This window comes from Heterodontus francisci, chromosome 35 (assembly GCF_036365525.1).
Source record: "Heterodontus francisci isolate sHetFra1 chromosome 35, sHetFra1.hap1, whole genome shotgun sequence".
In the NCBI taxonomy this organism is placed as follows: Eukaryota; Metazoa; Chordata; class Chondrichthyes; order Heterodontiformes; family Heterodontidae; genus Heterodontus; species Heterodontus francisci.
In genome coordinates this window covers 17,422,560-17,442,385 of record NC_090405.1, presented here as the reverse complement: position 1 = coordinate 17,442,385, position 19,826 = coordinate 17,422,560, and the positions used below count along the sequence as shown (strand labels likewise).

At 47.4% G+C, this 19,826-nt stretch overlaps 1 protein-coding gene and 1 non-coding gene across 2 annotated transcripts; one reads left to right on the top strand and one right to left on the bottom strand.

Moving 5' to 3' along the window:
- Positions 1 to 1,421: 1,421 nt before the first annotated feature.
- On the bottom strand, positions 1,422 to 3,619 carry LOC137350552 (uncharacterized; the record flags this gene model as incomplete). The annotated part of the gene is made up of 1 exon (XM_068015212.1): positions 1,422 to 3,619. A coding segment is annotated over one exon (1,608 nt), but the record flags the coding sequence as incomplete, so codon positions are not given.
- Positions 3,620 to 19,432: 15,813 nt separating this feature from the next.
- Positions 19,433 to 19,515, top strand: trnal-uaa (transfer RNA leucine (anticodon UAA)). Its single transcript has one exon. It is a non-coding gene; the product is annotated as a tRNA-Leu (tRNA).
- The last annotated feature ends 311 nt before the right edge of the window (positions 19,516 to 19,826 follow it).

The window sequence follows — 19,826 nt, the reverse complement described above, 5'->3', positions numbered from 1 at the left end:
CAACATCATGGGGGTTACCATGGGTAGCCATACAAATAACGTGACTAGAAGAGCAGGTCAGAGGCTTGGAATCCTGAGGTGAGTAATTACAGTGCAGCTGTTGGCTCCACCCCAGGGGCTGAATTTGTTCTGTAAACCATGAAGCAGCTTCCTCTCAAATCCTAGGTTTATCAATAAATCCTCTTACAAAAGCCCCAAAGTGTGATATATTCCTCTCACTCATCCATGACTCCTGACTCCCCAAAGCCTGTCCACCATCTGCAATTCACAAGTCAAGAGTGTGATGGAATACTCTCCACTTGCCTGGATGGGTGCAATTCCAACTCAAGAATCTCAACATCGCCAGGCCAAAGCAGCCCACTTGATTGGCATCCCATCGACAAACATTCACTCCCTCCACCATCGGCACACAGTGGCAGCAGTGTGTACCGTCTACAAGATGCACTGCAGCAATGCACCAAGACTCCTTAGACAGCACCTTCCAAACCCAGCGACCTTTACCACCGAGAAGGGCAAGGGCAGCAAATGCAGGGGATACCACCACCTGCAAGTTCCCCTCCAAGCCACACACCATCCTGACTTGGAACTATATCGCCGTTCCTTCACTGTCGCTGGGTCAAAATCCTGGAACTCCCTTTCTCACAGCACTGTGGGTGTACCTACCCCACATGGACTGCAGCGGTTCAAGAAGGCAGTTCACCACCACCTTCTCATGGGCAATAAATGCTGGCCTAGCCAGCGATGCCCACATCGCATGAATGAATGAATAAAAATGTGAAGTATCCCTTGTGTCATTCTTTTGGTAGAAAATATAACCCTGGTGGAATTGCCCCTCCCAATCACACCTCACTTCATAGAACATAGAAAATCGAGAAAATTTATGGCACAGAATGAGACCATTTAGCAATCGTGTCTGTGCCAGCTGAAAAAGAGCGATCCAGCCCAATCCCACTTTCCAGGTCTTGGGAATGGGATCTGAACAGATGTCAGAGCTCACATTATGTGAATGTTCTGTTGAAGTGTTGGTGAGCTGATATACCAGGGGAGATTCACACTGTTGGACACAGTGTGAAATACATTCAAGTATTTATAAAACATTACAACATGTGAGTAATATTCCCCATTGATTTCTCAGCACTGATGAATTGTGAAGTGGGAGACAGCCAGAAGTCCCAGTGATCCACACTGACCCTGAGCTGAGAATGAAATGAGAAAAAGTTCAATCTTCAGCAGCGAGATGCTGCAGAGAGGTAAGAGTCCTGAATCAAGGAGAGACTTTCTCATACTGCTGTTGAATCTCATTTCAAACACTCCTTGAACTGTCTGCCGAGGAATTCAGAGCTGGATAACGCCTGTAAAATCAGCCTAAAAAGTGTGAGAAACGTAGCCCACTTGATAATAATTTACACCAAGTCAAACTCTGAAGAAGTAAGTTTATTTAACGGTCTTGCAAGATCGGGTGTCCTACAAGCAGGCACACCGATCAACATATTCAGTTCATGTTTATACAATACAAATCCATTTGTCCACGCCTTTATTTTACATTATTGGTTATAACATATTATGACACTAACCTATCCTATGGTTGCTACAGTCTCCTCCTCTGTTTACTTCTCCCCCTACTCTAACTTTCTAGCCCCTAACTCTTGTTTTTGTTTTACCTTATTTGGCTCTCCATTATGTGTTTTAACTTGCAGCTGTCAGCCTTTATCTTAGTGGGGCAGTTTCTTATTCACTACATCCGTTGTTCTAACTCTTGCTGTTTCTCTGTTATCTGCCTAAGCACAATTTTTAAGTGATGTACTGTCCCAAGGTCTCCACTTACATACCCTTATCAATTCTCTTTGTCAGTGATTTACTGTCTTAAGGTCTCCACTGACATATCCTTATCAGTTCTCTTTTTCAGTGATTTCATTCTGTTGTGCACAAATGACTTCTTGGTAACTTTCCACAAGCTGTAGAAACAACATTTCAATATTTCTTATTCTCACAATTCCCCCTTTTCTTTTACTTAATCCTTGTTGTTTTCTACATACTGCGGAGGGTTCTCATATGTCCTCTCAAATCCTCTGAGCATTATTTCAGCCGCCTTTTCAATGTCTGTATCTCCGTTGATACTATCCACTTTGTCATTACCTAACAGGTATATACTTTCTTCCTGGCCTCTTTGTATTGACATCTGCTTCGTCAAAGCTGTCTCAATCAATCGCTGTGTCAGCCCTCTTACACAAGGAATAATACAACACCCGATGGCTATTAGTATTCTGACAACCATGATCAGGGAGGTAAAAACCGAGATTATCATGCCTTTCCATTTTCCAAACCAGGATTCAAGCCACCCCGTCAGGGAAGTGTCTGCTCCTGAATTTTCGGCCATCTCCTCTGCTAAAGTTGTTAACCCTTGCAGTGCTCGGGTGATTGAACCATCGGGTGCTGTGTTATTTGGGATAAATGTGCAACATTTCCCTCCGAACATTATACACACGCCTCCTTTTTCTGCTAAGATCATATCTAGAGCCAGTCGATTTTCCCAAGCCATTCTACTAGTGGCATCTAATTGTTCAGCTATACCTTTTACCGCATCTCTAGTATAATTTATAAATCTTTGTTGGTTGTAATAAATATAATTTATCCAATCTACATTTTTGTTAATAGTGACCCACCAAAACAAAGACTCGAAACCGGCGGTTATTTGGTTTCGGGCCTTGAATTCATCAGGTACCCCTCTTGGAACCCCTATGAAATCCATGTATACCTGGTCATCAAAAGAGTTTGCTATCGCTTCCCTTTTACCCCTTTCCCTCGTTATTATCTTTTGTTTCTCAAATGCCAAGGTGAATGGTATTGCCAATTGAACAATTGCGCACGTCCCCTTCCACTGGGAGGGTAGGGTCTGTCTCAGGATTTTTCCTCCGCAATACCACCATAAATCCGCTCTGGGAACATTCAATGATGAGTAGTTCCCTCCCCTGACTCTTCCAGTTACGTCCTCAGTCTCTATGCATGACTTCAACTCTCCCATATTGCTGGTTAGCTCCGCACCGTGTCGACGTACGCATGATGTGTGATTCACACTGGTGGCTAAAAATGAAGGGGGAGTCCTTGAATCTTCTTTCTCTAGGGGAGGGAACATTATTGACAAGGATATGCAAGTTTGAATACCCCAAGCCGTCTTATCCTGATATAGGGCTAACATGCATTCCATGCCCTTTCGGTCACGCTCCCACCCCAGCGGGAAAGGTACTACTTGAGCTATCGGTCTACCAGATGCACAAGCATAGCAATTGTTTTTGTTCAAACTTTTTACAGGTAATTTTATCCATTCTACCCAGGCATTTGTGTCCCCGTAACCGGTTTCTATCTCAATTGTCTTTCTCAGGTCCTTTACCTCTATTATTTTTACTATGTTAGGATCGTTATGAGAGGTCCCTTTTAGTTTGTTAGATGGTTTACCAATCTTATCTATTGTTACCTGAAAACAACATTTTAATTCACCTTTCTTTTTCCCTTCTCTAACTGTTACTCCAAACACCTTGTTGTCTAATTGGAAGTGGGTAATACAAAAACATCCAACCCATTTTATTTCCTGGCTACTTTTGAAAAGAAAGAGAGAAGGCACACAATATTACAGACAGTATTTCCGCGCTCGCGCCGTTATATTAAAAAAAAAGTTCGTTACTCATAGTCTTTTTAGCTTTATTTTCAATGGTTCTTCTGTTAATTCGGTTGTCCAAGTTCCTTCCTCGGCCGGGGTTTGTACCGGCCCCTTGATTCTTGTGTAGTGGGTCCAACCTCTTTCTGCCGTTCTTATGGCTGTTTCAGTGGTTAGGAGAGTCTGGTATGGTCTTTCCCAGTTCAGTTGTAGTTTAGTCTCTTTCCACGATTTCACCAGAACCCAATCTCCTGGTTGGATCTTGTGCACTGCAAATTCGAGAGGTGGTGTCTGTACTAACAGGCCTTGCTTCCTGAGGAATGACAATGAGGAAGACAACGCCAGTATATAGTTCTTTAGAAACGAATCTTTAGTTTCTAAGGTTGGCATCTCGCCCCTGGTTCCCATATAGGGTAATCCGAATAGCATTTCATAAGGGGACAGTCCCACATCTTTTCTAGGGGCTGTCCGAATTCTGAGTATCGCTATAGGTAAACATTTTGTCCAGGGTAACCTTGTTTCAAGTATCAGTTTGGACAGGTGTTTCTTTAAGGTCTGATTCATTCTTTCCACCCGCCCTGAAGAGGGAGGGTGCCAAGGGGTATGGAAGTCCCATTGGATTCCCAATCCCCTAACTATTTCTTGTAATAGCTTCGAGGTAAAATGACTTCCTTGGTCTGAAGTGCTGTGGCTGCCACAGCTTGCACACACTCTGGCCATCCCTTTTAGCTATTTCATTGTGGTTTCTGCCACTTAAAATCAAAGCTCAGCAAAGCTACTATTCTTAACTTGGCTATATTTCCCATTAAGCATAGTGCCATGCCTTTCTGCTCACTTCCACATTCCCCCCTTTTATCATTCTATGATAACCTTCTCTCTCTACTGATCAACTTATATATGATTATATATATATTCACTAGGATTATGTGGATCCATTTACTCAAATAACATTTAAACAGTATAATATAAAAGCAAATATAAAAAACTCAGCAACTGCTGAATCAGAAGGGTAGGCTGAGCCACCCTCTAACAAGGGGGTGTGTATTAGCCTGGTCGGTATGTTTTTCATTCTAACTTTGTCATGTCTGGGTGATAAGAAGAGTGCTGTTGAAGTATAATGTCTCTCTCTCTCTCTCTCTCTCTCTCTCTCTCGCTGTACCAGCTGCAAGGCCAAGTTGCCTCTGCAGCCCTGAAGTTATGAAGTCATTTCTGATAAGCTGTCCCTCCCTACAGCACTGAAGCTAGCTTGTTAGCAGTACATGACTGATTAATTGTTTCAGGGTAGGCTGAGCCACCCTCAAACAAGGGGCGTGTATTAGCCTGGTCGGTATGTTTTTCATTCTAACTTTCCCCTAGGATTGTCATGTCTGGGTGATAAGAAGAGTGCTGTTGAAGTACAATGTCTCTCTCTCTCTCTCTCTCTCGCTGTACCAGCTGCAAGGCCAAGTTGCCTCTGCAGCCCTGAAGTTATGAAGTCAGCTAGCTTGTTAGCAATACATGACTGATTAATTGTTTCATCTTAAATGTTCCCATGTAATTCTGTTCTTAAAAATTCTAAAATCTAAATTCTGTTCTCACAGTCCCCCCTTTTGATTCTTCAAAACCTGTGTAAAAATCATTCTCTTGATCCCACCTAGGTGCCTTTAATATTTATTTTTATTTATTTATTTAGAGATACAGCACTGAAACAGGCCCTTCGGCCCACCGAGTCTGTGCCAACCATCAACCACCCATTTTTATACTAATCCTACACTAATTCCATATTCCTACCACATCCCCACCTGTCCCTATATTTCCCTACCACCTACCTATACTAGGGGCAATTTATAAAGGCCAATTTACCTATTCCCCACCTGTTCCTATATTTCCCTACCACCTACCTATACTAGTGACAATTTATAATGGCCAATTTACCTATCAACCTGCAAGTCTTTTGGCTTGTGGGAGGAAACCGGAGCACCCGGAGAAAACCCACGCAGACACAGGGAGAACTTGCAAACTCCACACAGGCAGTACCATGGTCTCTATTTGTCTAGAAACAGCCTTCAACACCCAGAGGGGTCGCACTCAATACGTCACCTGCTTGTGCCATAAGAGGGGCCTGCGGTAACTCTGTAAAGGCATACGTTTTGCAGGGGCTTCAACTACTTGTTTACAACAATGCCTTTTACTATCAGATTTCTAAGGTCTTTCATCTGGCCCCTATGGCCGATATTATTGTTCTGCCACTGCGGGTCTTGATTAGGGTATTTTTGTTCAGCTGGTTCGTTTCTCCCTACCCCGGGAGGGTTTTCTCTTTCCCAAATTTTCAGGGGTCTTCTACGAGGACTTTCATTTCCTTTTTAAACACTCTTACCTCTCCTGACGTTAATGGTGCACTAACAAATCCAATTTCATTATTTCCTATTGGTACCTCTCTCAAGGGCATCATTGTCTTAGGAGACTCTCTGTCTCTATCGTCGTCGTTATCGTCGGGTTTAGGGGTGGTCCTTCTTGCTGTCCTTAGATCATATTTGGGTCTTTTTCTCCTTGGTTTTTGACTCTAAATCCCAATACTCCAACATCCGTCCCAATGGACTTTCTGGAGGGATGTTGCCGGCAGACTTTCCTTGTCTCCCATCGTCTTCCTTTTTAGACGATTTATTTCCCATGGATAACTGAAGGGTCTTATACCCGGCAGTATTCACCTCCTAACTGAAGGGTCTTGTACCCTACGGTATTCACCTCCTAACTGAAGGGTCTTATACCTGACAGTATTCACCTCCTAACTGAAGGGTCTTATACCCGACAGTATTCACCTCCTAGCTGAAGGGTCTTATACCTTACGGTATTCACCTCCTAACTGAAGGGTCTTATACCATACAGTACTCACCTCCTAACTGAAGGGTCTTATACCTTACGGTATTCACCTCCTAACTGAAGGGTCTTATACCATACAGTACTCACCTCCTAACTGAAGGGTCTTATACTGCCCCACAGTATTCACCTCCTAACTGAAGGGTCTTGTACCTTACGGTATTCACCTCCTAGCTGAAGGGTCTTATACCTTACGGTATTCACCTCCTAACTGAAGGGTCTTATACCCTACGGTATTCACCTCCTAACTGAAGGGTCTTATACTGCCCCACAGTATTCACCTCCTAACTGAAGGGTCTTGTACCCTACGGTACTCACCTCCTAGCTGAAGGGTCTTATACTGCATTTGGTACTTAGAAGGTCTTATCCGACAGTTAACCATAAGTCACCAAGATAATACTTAAAAGTCGTTTTTCTTACCTTGGTCCGTGCACGGAGTTGCCTGACTTCACGTGTGTACCTGCCGCACTAAATACTCGTTCAGAGTGACTTCCCTAGGACCATTTTCAGTCGATTACTCGGGTCCGCTACCAACGAGAGAAACGAGACCGTTTTTAAATTAATGGGACGCGTCTTCTCGTCTGTCGTCGGCCGCGGTCCCGGCAATGATGAAGAGATCCCGGACGAGCCCCCAGTTGTGAGAAACGTAGCCCACTTGATAATAATTTACACCAAGTCAAACTCTGAAGAAGTAAGTTTATTTAACGGTCTTGCAAGATCGGGTGTCCTACAAGCAGGCACACCGATCAACATATTCAGTTCATGTTTATACAATACAAATCCATTTGTCCACGCCTTTATTTTACATTATTGGTTATAACGTATTATGACACTAACCTATCCTATGGTTGCTACAGTCTCCTCCTCTGTTTACTTCTCCCCCTACTCTAACTTTCTAGCCCCTAACTCTTGTTTTTGTTTTACCTTATTTGGCTCTCCATTATGTGTTTTAACTTGCAGCTGTCAGCCTTTATCTTAGTGGGGCAGTTTCTTATTCACTACATCCGTTGTTCTAACTCTTGCTGTTTCTCTGTTATCTGCCTAAGCACAATTTTTAAGTGATGTACTGTCCCAAGGTCTCCACTTACATACCCTTATCAATTCTCTTTGTCAGTGATTTACTGTCTTAAGGTCTCCACTGACATATCCTTATCAGTTCTCTTTTTCAGTGATTTCATTCTGTTGTGCACAAATGACTTCTTGGTAACTTTCCACAAGCTGTAGAAACAACATTTCAATATTTCTTATTCTCACAAAAGGAAATAGAAAACACCCACCGTGGGCTCAAACTCAAAAACTTGAGATTCAGAGTTTCATGCTTTCATCGACTGAGCTCACCAGGCCTGAGACAGTGTCCCCGTCCTGTCTGTTATTGGACGGTGCAGCTGTTGGCTCCACCCCAGGGGCTGAATTTGTTCTGTAAACCATGAACCAGCTTCCTCTCAAATCCCAGGTTTATCAGTAAATCCTCTTACAAAAGCCCCAAAGTGTGATATATTCCTCTCACTCATCCAGAATAAAAGTTACATCTTTTGCTCTTTTTACCTTCCAAACATTGACTTCTATTTTACTCAGCATTTATTTCTCTCTCCTTTTTATGTTGTGCATTTCCTAATAAACATTTCATTTCAATTATTTATGAGGGATGAAATGAACAGAAAAGATTTTCTGCAATGGTACCGGGGTGTGGGACAGAGGGAGTGGTTCGGATCTGGAATACACTGCCTGAGAGTGTGCTGGAGGCAGATTCAATCGTGGCTTTCAAAAGGGAATTGGATAAACACCTAAATAGAGAAAATTTGCAGGGCTACAATGAAAGGGCAGAGGAGTGGAATTAGCTGATCTGCTCTTGCAAAGAGCTGTCATGGACATGATGGACTGAATGGTCTCCTTCTGTACTGTAACCATTTGATTCCTTGATTCTAACTCTGTCAAAGTTGTTCTGAACTTGCTCTGCTCCAAGGAGAACAACCCCAGCTTTTCCAGTGTCTGCACATAACTGAAGTTATGAGGAACCATGGGGAACCCACTGTAAACCTTCCTCCAGACAGAAATACAACTGTTCACCACCACACTGTGACCCAGCTGTTCACATAATTTGGATGCGGGGACCAAATGTAGTATTTCCAAGTTTGCAGATGACACAAAACTAGGTGGGAATGTGTGTTGTGAGGAAGATGCAAAGTGGCTTCGAGGGAATTTGGACAGACTTAGTGAGTGGACAAGAAAGTGGCACATGAAATATAATGTGTAAAAATGTGAGGTTATCCACTTTGGTAGGAGAAACAGATGTGCAGATTATTTGTTAAATGGTAAGAGTGTGAATGTACAAAGGGGCCTGGGTGTCCTTGTCAATAAGTGACTGAAAGCTAACATGCAGGTGCAGCAAGCAATTAGGAAGGCTAATGATATGTTAGCCTCTATCACAAGAGGATTTGAGTACAGGAGCAGTAAAGTCTTGCTTCAATTGTATATAACCTTGGTTGGACTGCACTTTGGAATACTGTGTGAAGTTTTGTTCCCCTTACCTTAGGAAGGATATCATTGCCATAGAGGGAGTGCAACGAAGGTTCACCAGACTTGTTCCCGGGATGGCGGGACTGTCAAATGAAGAGAGATTGGGGAAACTGGGCCTGTATTCTCTAGAGTTTTGAAGAATGAGAGGTGATCTCATTGAAACTTACAAAATATTTAAAGGGATAGACAGGGTCGATGAAGCTAAGATGTTTCCCCCGGTTGAGGAGTCTAGAACCAGGGGACACAATTTCAACGTAAGGGGAAAGCCACTTAGGACAGCGATGAGGAGAAATTTCTTTACTCAGTGGGTTGTGAATCTTTGGAATTCTCTATCTCAGAGGGCTGTGGAAGCTCAGTCATTGAGTATGTTTAAAGCAGAGATTGACAGATTTCTAAATACAAATGACATAGGGGAGATGGAGATAGTGTGGGAAAAAGGCATTGAAGTGGACGATCAGTCATCATCATATTGAATGGCAGGGTGGGCTCGACGGGCTGAATGGCCTACTCCTGCTCCTATGTTCCTATCAGTCTGCAAACTTCATATGCATGCTGTCATTGTCCCTTTTATTCCATGGGCTTCAGTTTTACTGGCAGTCTAGTATGTGACATCATCAAGAAGGTTTCAATAAGTTAAATAAGGAGAAATTGTTTCCAGTGGCAAAAGGGTCAGTAACCAGAGGATGTATTTATCAGGTGATTGAGAAAAGAACCAGAGGCGAAATGAGGAATGATTTTTTATACGGTGATGTGTTGTCATCTGGAATGCACTGTCTGATCAGGACTTGAAAGCAGATTCAGTAGTAACTTTGAAAAGCAATTGGGATAAATACTGGAAGGAAAATGTACAGATTACAGGAAAAAGCTGAACACCAGGACTAATTGGATAGCACAACCAAAGAGACAGCACTGACACAATGGACCAAATGGTCTCCTTCTTTGTGTATCATTCTATGGTTTTATGAACATAATGTTGGTACAATTGCCTGCGTTGGAAGGGAAGTGAACCCAGATTCTGGGTATTCTAAACACCTGACCCAAACCAAATGAACAAGCCTGTTGTTTAATCTCTGTTTTTCACACCAGCTTCTCCTCGCTCTTTCTGTGTTTCCAGCCTGGTCTGTTCCTCTGACCTTCATTCCTGACACTCTATTGAGAATGGCCAACTCACTGCGCCTCTCACTCACACCGTCACTCCACCCCTTCACCCACTTCCAAACCTCTCTGTTCAACAGTACCTCACATCTGCTCCTCTGCTCCATTAATATAACAGGAAAACATTTTCAAACAGACATCTCCAGACAGTGAATGTTCCAGTAAGACAAGGTAAAGAGCAGATTCATTCACTTTAAACACAGAGAGAGCAGCTCTCCCTGTTCAGTCCAAGGAGCAGATGTGGTTTCACTCCCATTAGTCTTAGAGACATGCACCAGAATTTTAAGGGACCGTTGGAGACGGGAATGGAGGCCGGGGAGGGGGAGGCGGGGGGTGTATAAAATAGGGATGGAAGACGTTGGACCGGATTTTTCTGTCGGCGGCTGACATGGAGGGCAGACTTCGCACATCCACACGGCAAGAAGGCATTTCAAGTATTTATGAGTCCAATTGTCAGCAATTTTATTCACTGGATCCAATTGAACTAATAGCACACGGGAACCACGGGGCTTCAGAGCCTCGCCTGGTTAAAGGAGGTGACTGGGAGGTGGGAGCTGAGTGTTGTCTTCACTGGGAAGCTATCGGGTGAGGCAGCAAAACTTGGCAGAAAGGGCATCGGGAAACACTGTCAGGAGTGGGGGCCAATGTGCCAGCTCTGCAGAGGGAACAACACCAGGGTGCCATTGGGGCAGTGCCACTTCATTGAGGGTGACAAGTGAGGTAAATGTGGCTGGGTGTTGTTTACTGTGAAGGCCTTGCACTCAGGGAGGGGCAATCTGTCATGGGCCTCATTCGAGGCTCTCATTGGATTCGAGGCTCCCATTGAGGAGGAGGAGGAGGAGTAGAGAGGAGGGGAGGGAGACGCAGGCACCAGCAGGGGCACCACAGCAGCTTGGGGGCCCACAGGAAGGCCAGCCTCGAACAGGAGGCTGGAGAAGGAGGCAGAGGAACACGTCAGCCGAGGTTCAACTACCTGCAGATGTCCGAGTGACAGTGTCTCCGCAGACTGCACCTCTCCACGGAGGTCGTCACTGATCTCTCTGCCATGATGCAGCTGTGCCCTATGCGACTTGGTGGGCACCTGATGCCAGTGTCACTGAAGGTCACCGTGCCACTGAACTTCTTCACCACCAGATCATTGCGGGGATCCACTGGAGATATGTGTGGAATCTCACAGTCTGTAGTGAATCAGTGCATCAAGGAGGTCACCAATGTCCTGTTCAGGAGGGCCGGTGACTATGTGCACATTGATCCAAACAGTCAAGCTGAGAGAGCTATAGGATTCGGGGACATCGCTGGATTCCACCAGGTGCAGGGTGTCATTGACTGCACCCATGTGACCATCATGGCTCCTGCAGACCAGCCAGCAGCCTTCAACAGGAAGGGCTTCCACTTGCTCAGTGTGCAATTGGTCTGCGACCACTGCAAATGGATCCCATAGGTGTGTGCACAAATCCCGGGAAGCAGCCACAACGCCTGCATACCAAGGCACTCCCAGGTGCCAGAACCTTTCCGCGGCCCCATCCGCTTTCAAAGATGGATCCTTGGAGACAAGGGCTACCCACTGAGGACATGACTACTGACGTCTGTGAGGAACCCACGCACGGATGCAGAGGAGAGGTGCAACACCTGCTGCGGGTCAACCCGAGCGACCATCAAGGAGGCCATTGGTCTCCTGAAGATGAGATTCAGGTGCCTAGATCGATCCAGTGGAGCCCTTCAGTATGTCCCGGCGAGGGTCTCGCATATCGTGGTGGTTTGCTGTGCACAGCACAATCTGGCATTACAGAGGGGTGAGGTGTTGACTAGTGAGGATATCGTGGAGTGTGATGTCTCCTCTGATGATGAGGATGTGGAGGAGGATGCTGCCCAAGCAGTGCCAGATGAAGAACCTCAGGCACAGCAGGAAAGGGGCCATGAGATACACACAAGGGAGACATGAGACACCCTTATACATTCAAGTTTCCTTTGAGCCTTACCACCTTCTGGAACCACAGCAATAAAGTCTTAGCTTTAAGCAGCCCTGTTGTCGCCTCCTTCCTTCTGCACTGCAGCGTCCAGGTACACATCGCACAGTGACAAGGCCGAAGCTTTGTGAACTCAGGGCTTGGTCCCTCACTTCCAGCCCCTTGGGAGGAACGGTTTAAATGAAGTCCCAAAGGGCATCAACAATAGGAAGAAGACATAGTGAGAGAACATCATTTCTTTCTTCCGTGTGACAACAAACGCAACCCTATCCATCTGGAATGTACATTCACCGTGAACCCCTCAGTGAATCTAGGTGCTCTTCTGAAATCTTTTCCGCGTGCTCCTACGTGGTGCTCCCCCTGCTCTGTCAGCTGAGGTGGAGACAGGCTGCTGACCTTGCTGCCCCATGGCTTGGGATGACATTGGTGGCCGTCCTCTTGCTGCCTGAGGCCTGGAGGGCCCCGGCACACTGAGGGCCTCCTGCACAGGTACAGGGACCCCCCCTCTGTCATCGAGGGTGATGGAGGCAGGCACTGGCATCACTTGTGTCACTGGCAGAGGGGCTTTGGAGCTACTGTCCACACCAGGAGCACCCTGAGAGGAGACCCCAGATGTAGCAGCCAGCTGCTCCTCCCCCTTATAAGACACACTTGTAACTCGCTGCTGACCTGAGAGGGACGTGGACCTGGTGAAGAGTTCAGGTGCCTCGTTCCCCCCTCTCGCCTTGTCACCGCTGGATGGAGCTCATGGACAAAGCGATGGAGTGCAGGTCTGCACACATCTCCGGCAGCCACTGATTGGTCTGCTGGATCTGGCTCTCCATCAGAGTCACCAATCTCTCAAGGAATAAGCCAGACACACCCCCATCAGAGACAGTACAGCATGCAAGGCCTGGATGGACTCCTCCATCATCCGAACTTGGGTACACATAACCTCCGGCAACTCTGCCAGATGTTGCCTGACCTCTTGCTGCAGCTTCAGCATTTCCCGTGTTGCTGGTGACACCAGAGGCACGTCATCAGCCTGGGACTCAGCATGGGCCTGGCCTCCCACAGACTTCCAACTGCCAGTGGCCTCGGCTGTCACTGCCTCCGTCATCTGCCCGGGCCTGTCTGTGATGTGCTCACCAGCTTGTGTGACCAAATCTAACAGCGAGTGGATACCCACCGAGTGAGGGTTTCTGTGCTGGTGGAGGGTGCAGGGGAATGATGTGACGGTGCACCCTCTGAGGCTCCCTCCTCCTCCTCAGAGGTGTCTGGCTGTCCCCCAGTCTCTCCAGCTCTTCGCTCTTGTCTTTCATCCTAGCCTGCATGTGAAAACAGGGACATTGAAGGGTTAGGGTCTGCCCATCGTGACATTCCAACCACCCCTACTGTGCAGCTCCATTGATGCAGTGGTGAACAGATGAGCAGTGTGGCTCCTTTGCAGCGGATGCACCCTTGTGCCCCAGGAGATGTTCATTCACTCTCTTAGGTAGGTGTCCCTGTCTCTCCATCAGCTATGGAGCAGCTGCTTTGCTGCCCGGCCTGTTCCATGGCCTCCTCCTCCATCGGGATGAGGACATGGAGATAAGGCATCCACTGCCAGTCTTGACATGCTCTTTCCGATTGTGGGCTGTCTTCTCCTGCAGCCACTATGATCAACAAAGTTAGTCTCCCAGCGGGGACAAACCCAATATCTCTGATGGTGATAGTCCAGCAGTCCATGATGTGGACACACATATTCCTCCTGCATGTGGCCCCTCTCGAGGGACTGTGTGAGTTTATGCAATGACTGACGTGCACCTCCCACCGAGATGCAGCCAAGCCTCAGGCAGCATGTCCTGCTGCCATTCCCCAATACACATGACTGGGTGGTCACTCCCTTTCCACCAAACACTCCCTCTCACTCTGCCATGCGCAATGTCCAAAGAGTCCAAAGTGTTTTGAGTTTGCGCCTGAGCAGCCCGGATCCGGTCATTGACCCACTTCTTGCACTGGATCCATGTCTTGGGGGTGACCCCACGGCTGCTGACTTCACCTACTATCTCAAAGCAGCTTTGCTTGGTCAGGTGGACAGGTCTCCACCTCCCATCCCTGGGGAAGAGGATCTTCCACCTATCTGTTGTCACCTGGAGGCGAACCTGCAGGAAGGCATCGCTAAACTATTGGACCATGGTCACTGCAGGCTCGCATTCAGCTCCTTACCTATCAGGCAGCAGAGACAGCAGAACGGGTCCTGGGGCATCAGTGACAGCAGAACGGGTCCTGGGGCAGCAGATGCAGCAGAACGGGTCCTGGAGCAGCAGAGGCAGCAGAACGGGTCCTGGGGCAGCGGAGGCAGCAGAACAGGTCCTGGGGCAGCAGATGCAGCAGAACAGGTCCTGGGGTAGCGGAGGCAGCAGAACAGGTCCTGGGGCAGCAGATGCAGCAGAACGGGTCCTGGAGCAGCAGAACGGGCCCTGGGGCAGCAGAGGCAGCAGAACGGGTCCTGGGGCAGCGGAGGCAGCAGAACAGGTCCTGGGGCAGCAGATGCAGCAGAACAGGTCCTGGGGTAGCGGAGGCAGCAGAACAGGTCCTGGGGCAGCAGATGCAGCAGAACGGGTCCTGGGGCAGCAGAACGGGCCCTGGGGCAGCAGAGGCAACAGAACGGGTTCTGGGGCAGCAGAGGCAGCAGAACGGGTCCTGGGGCAGCAGAGGCAGCAGAACGGGTCCTGGGGCAGCAGAACGGGTCCTGGAGCAGCAGAGGCAGCAGAACGGGTCCTGGGGCAGCAGAACGGGTCCTGGGGCATCAGAGGCAGCAGAACGGGTCTTGGGGCAGCAGAACGGGTCCTGGGGCAGCAGATGCAGCAGAACGGGTCCTGGAGCAGCAGAGGCAGCAGAATGGGTCTTGGGGCAGCAGAACGGGTCCTGGGACAGCAGAACGGGACCTGGGGCAGCAGAGGCAGCAGAACGGGTTCTGGGACAGCAGATGCAGCAGAACGGGTCCTGGGGCATCAGAGGCAGCAGAATGGGTCTTGGGGCAGCAGAACGGGTCCTGGGACAGCAGAACGGGACCTGGGGCAGCAGAGGCAGCAGAACGGGTTCTGGGACAGCAGAGGCAGCAGAACGGGTTCTGGGACAGCAGAGGCAGCAGAACGGGTTCAGGGACAGCAGAGGGCTCTCAGGAAGACACTCCTTTAAACCAGGCAGCAGTGAATACAGGTCTGGCAGCCCTTTCAATATGGTGTCAGCACCTGCCGTTGTGTCAGATGTCGGTGCCATCGGTGCCTCGTTCCCTGCCTCTGGTCCTTGTTTACATGGGCCCCACGCCTCCCCTTCATTAATTGGTCGGCTGCTCCGTGATCGGAGTCGGTCGGCCACATTTCACTCGTGTGGTGACGACACCCGCTTCCGGTGCCTCTGCCGAGAGCCGCACCGTTAGTTTAAAATTCAGCCCATGGGGTCAAGAGTGGAAAATCTCCCCTCTGATTCTCTCTACTTAAACTGATGGAGACACCAAATTAAAACTGATGAAACCAGGGATTGTATCCTGGTTCTTCAATCTAGTGTTCTCCCAACTGAGCTATTCCATCCTCACTGTGAACTCATCTTCATTGGAGACAAATATAACTCCAGGTGGAATTTCCCCACGCGTTCATTCCTCACTTCAGGGGAATGGGACCCGACCAGATCGCGGAACTCAGATTATGTTAATGTTCTGCTCTTGATATCTTAATATTATCTTGCGTTTGAGCCACTTTTAATCAGGTTCACGGACAAATTCTTCCATCATCCCTTCTCCCACATTCTCTCTCTCTCATTCATTCTTTATTCCTCACAGTCCAGAAAGAGTTAGGAATCAGAGCTCACCTGCAAACCCTCTGCACACAGACCTCTGTCTGTTACCCTGTTTGATCCAAGAGACCAGTCAATAAATTACACTCTTCATAAACACAGAAAGCTGCCTCAGAGTGTTGGACAGAGATAAATACACTGAAGTCTTTTGAAAAAAGTTCATCTTACGGGTTGTTACTGAACCCACAGAGCAGGACGGGCCCAGGCTCCAGCTCCAGCCCCAGCCTGTGCTGTGTTAGCTGATGCCACCTGGTGTGATACTGAGCCACACGGAGCAGGAAAGGGCCTGGTTATATTCATGGCCTGTGTTGAGTTAACTGATCCCACTCAGTGTGGTAGGAGCCACACAGAACAGAATGGGCCCAGGCTCCTTCCTCAGCCTGAGGGATGATAGTTCTTCTCACACATTGTTGTACAGAGCCCCACACAGAACAGGGAAATCTCAGGCTCCATCCCCGGCCTGTGGTATTTTACTTCATCGCACCTGGTATGGTACGGAGCCCCCAGAGCAGGAAAGATCCAGCTTCCATCTCCGGCCTGTGCTGAATTAGCTAATCTGACCTGGTTGGCACTGAACCGCAATCAGGGAAGGATGGGCCGAGGCTCCATGGCCTGTGGTGTGTTAGTTATTCTCATTTGGTGAGGTACTGAGCACTAGATAGAGCAGGATGGGCCTGTGCTCAGTGAGCTGATCTCACCTTGTGTGGTTCTGAGACCCACACACAAAGCAGGACAGGCCTAGGCCTCATCCCCAGCCTGTGTTCAATTAGCTGATCTCATCCAAAAGATTTTGATAAGGTTCCACACAAGAGGCTTCTCTATAAGATTAAAGTCCCTGGTATCAGTGGTAATATATTGATCTGGATTGGGAACTGACTGGCAGGACGTAGGCAGAAAGTAGTTACAGATGGATCTGGATCTGTTTGGAGACCAGTTACCAATGGTATCTCACAGGGATCGGTGTTGGGACTGTTGCTCTTTACTATTTTTATTAATGATCTGGATGTAGGTGTAGGGGGCACCATCTGTAAATTTACAGATGATTTGAAGATCTGTGCGAGTGTTCAGACTGTAGGCGATACTCGACTGTTTCAGGCTGATCTTAATGTGTTGGGAGATTGGGTTCATGACTGGTAAATGATGTTTAATTTGGGTAAGTGCAGTGTTATTCATGTGGACAGGGCGAATGCTCAACATTCATACACCCTTCAGGGAAAAACATTAAAGTAGGTGGAAAAAAGAAAATAATTTTGAGCAGAGATCTGGATGTTCTAGTGCACAGATCTCTAAAGGTACAGCAGCAATGCTGTGAAGTGATAGTTGGAGCAAATAGAGGGTTGGGCTGCATTCAGAGGACAATTGAGTATAAGATGAGGCATATTCTTTCATGGGATGTGAGCGACACTGGCAAGTCCAGAATTTGTTACCCATCCCTAATTGTCCTTGACAAGGTGGCAGTGAGCTCCCTTCTCGAATTGCTGCACTCCATGTGGTGTAGGTACACCCACAGTGCTGTTAGGAAGGGAGATCCAGGATCTTGACCCAGCATCAGTGAATGAACAGCGATATATTTGCAGATCAGATGGTGTGTGACTTGGAGGGGAGCTTGCACATGGTGGTGTTTCCATGCATCTGCAGCCCTTGTCCTTCAAGGTGGTGGAGGTCTTCGGTTTGGAAGGTGCTGTCTGCGGAGCCTTGGTGAGTTGCAGCAGTGCATCTGGTAGATGGTACACACTACTGCCACTGTGCGTCAGTGGTGAAGGGAGTGAATGTTTAAGGTGGTGAATGGGGTGACAATCAAGGCGGCTGCTTTGTCCTGAACAGTGTCGAGTTTCTAGAGTATTGTTGGTGCTGCACTCATCCTGGTTTGTGCCTTGTAGATGGTTGACAAGTTTTGGAGAGTCAAAAATCACAAAATTATTACAGTGGAGAAGGAGGCCATTGGGCCCATTGTGTCTGCATAGAATCATAGAACATAGAAAGTTTACAGCATAGGCAGGCCAAAAAACGAGCCACCCAGCTGAATCCCATTGTCCAGCATTTGGACCGTAGCCCTGCAGGTTCAGGTACTTGAGGTGCACATCCAGACTCCTTTTAAATGAGTTGAGGGTTTCTGCCTCAGCTACCCTTACAGGCAGTGAGTTCCAGACTCCCACAGCCCTCTGGGTGAAAAAACCTTTTCTCATCTCCCCTCTAATTGTTCAACACATCACTTTAAATCTATGCCCCCTAGTCACTGACCTCCCTACTAAGGTAAATAGACCCTTCCCATCCATTCTATCCAGACCCCTCACAATTTTGTACATTTCAATCAAATCTCCCCTCAGCCTCTTCTATTCCAAGGAGAACAACCCCAGTCTATCCAATCTTTCCTCATAGCTGCATTTTTCCAGTCCTGGCAACATCCTCGTAAATCTCCTCTGTAACCTCTCTAGTGCAATTACATCCTTTCTGGAATGAGGTGACCAGAACTGCACACAGAACTCAAGTTGTGGCCTAACTAATGATTTATACAGTTCCAGCATAACCTCCCTGCTCTTATATTCTATACATTGGCTAATAAAGGAAAGGATTCCATAAGCCTTCTCAACCAACTTATCAACCTATCCTGCTACTTTCAGGGATTTGTGGACATTCACTTCAAGGTCCCTCACTTCCTCTACACCTCTCAGCATTCACCCATTAATTGTGTCTTCCTTTGCTGTGTTTGACCTCACCAAAGGCATCACCTCACACTTCTCCAAGTTGAATTCCATTTGCCACTTTTCTGCCCACCTGACCAGTCCATTTCTCCAGCTCTCCTAATGAGCATTTCACCATGTGCCTTGAGCTGAGTTACTCATCACAGAATTCCCACTATCTGATTTACTCTTGTAGCCAGAGTATGTATATGAATGGTCCAGTTAAGCTTTTGTCAATGGTAACCCCCAGGATGTTGATGGTGGGGGGATTCAGCGATGGTAATGCTGTTGAACGTCAAAGGGAGATGGTTACATTCTCTCTTGTTGGAGATGGTCATTGCCTGGTACTTATGTGGTGTGAATGTTACTTGCCACTTAGCAGCCCAAGTCTGAATGTTGTCCAGGTCTTGCTGCTTCTGGACATGGACTCCTTCAGTATCTGAGATGTCCCGAATTTGTCCTTTTATGAAACCTTGGTCAGGACTCACTTGGAATATTGTATCCAGTCTTGGTCTCCTCACATGATGGGTGATATTGAGGCTTTGGAAAGGGTACAGAGGAGAGACATTCGACGAATTCCCAGTATAAGACATCTTGGTTATCAAGTTAGACTAAAAGAGTTGGGACCCTACACCTTAGAGAAACCTAGACTGAGGGGTGATCCGATTGAGGTTCATAAATAATGAAGGGTCCAATTCAGCATGGGAGAGGAGTCATAACTTTCTATTGTAAAAGGCCAGATGGCACCCGGATCACATTAAATTTCATTTTCAGTGGTTGGCTAATGTACCAGGATGGCCGAGTGGTTAAGGCGTTGGACTTAAGATCCAATAGACATGTGTCTGCGTGGGTTCAAACCCCACTCCTGGTATCTGTGCTTACAAAATGTTACTTTTTCTTTCCCTGACTTTTGCCTTGCACCATCATCTCTTCTGTCATTTAATCACTCTTGCCTTCCAACTGATCACAGCTTCCTATTATTTGATCTGCCCCAGCACCGTTCCTTGGCTCTGCGCTTGCTTATAAACTGGTAAATCTTTAACTTAATCTCCTCTGTACCCTGACAATGACCTTCTCATCCTTCCTGGATTGTCGTTCCTCACAGGATCCGCTGCCTCTCCGACTCCCCTCCAGGTAACTGAAGGCCCTGAGCCTTGGTCTCTCTTTATACGCTAGCTGGTA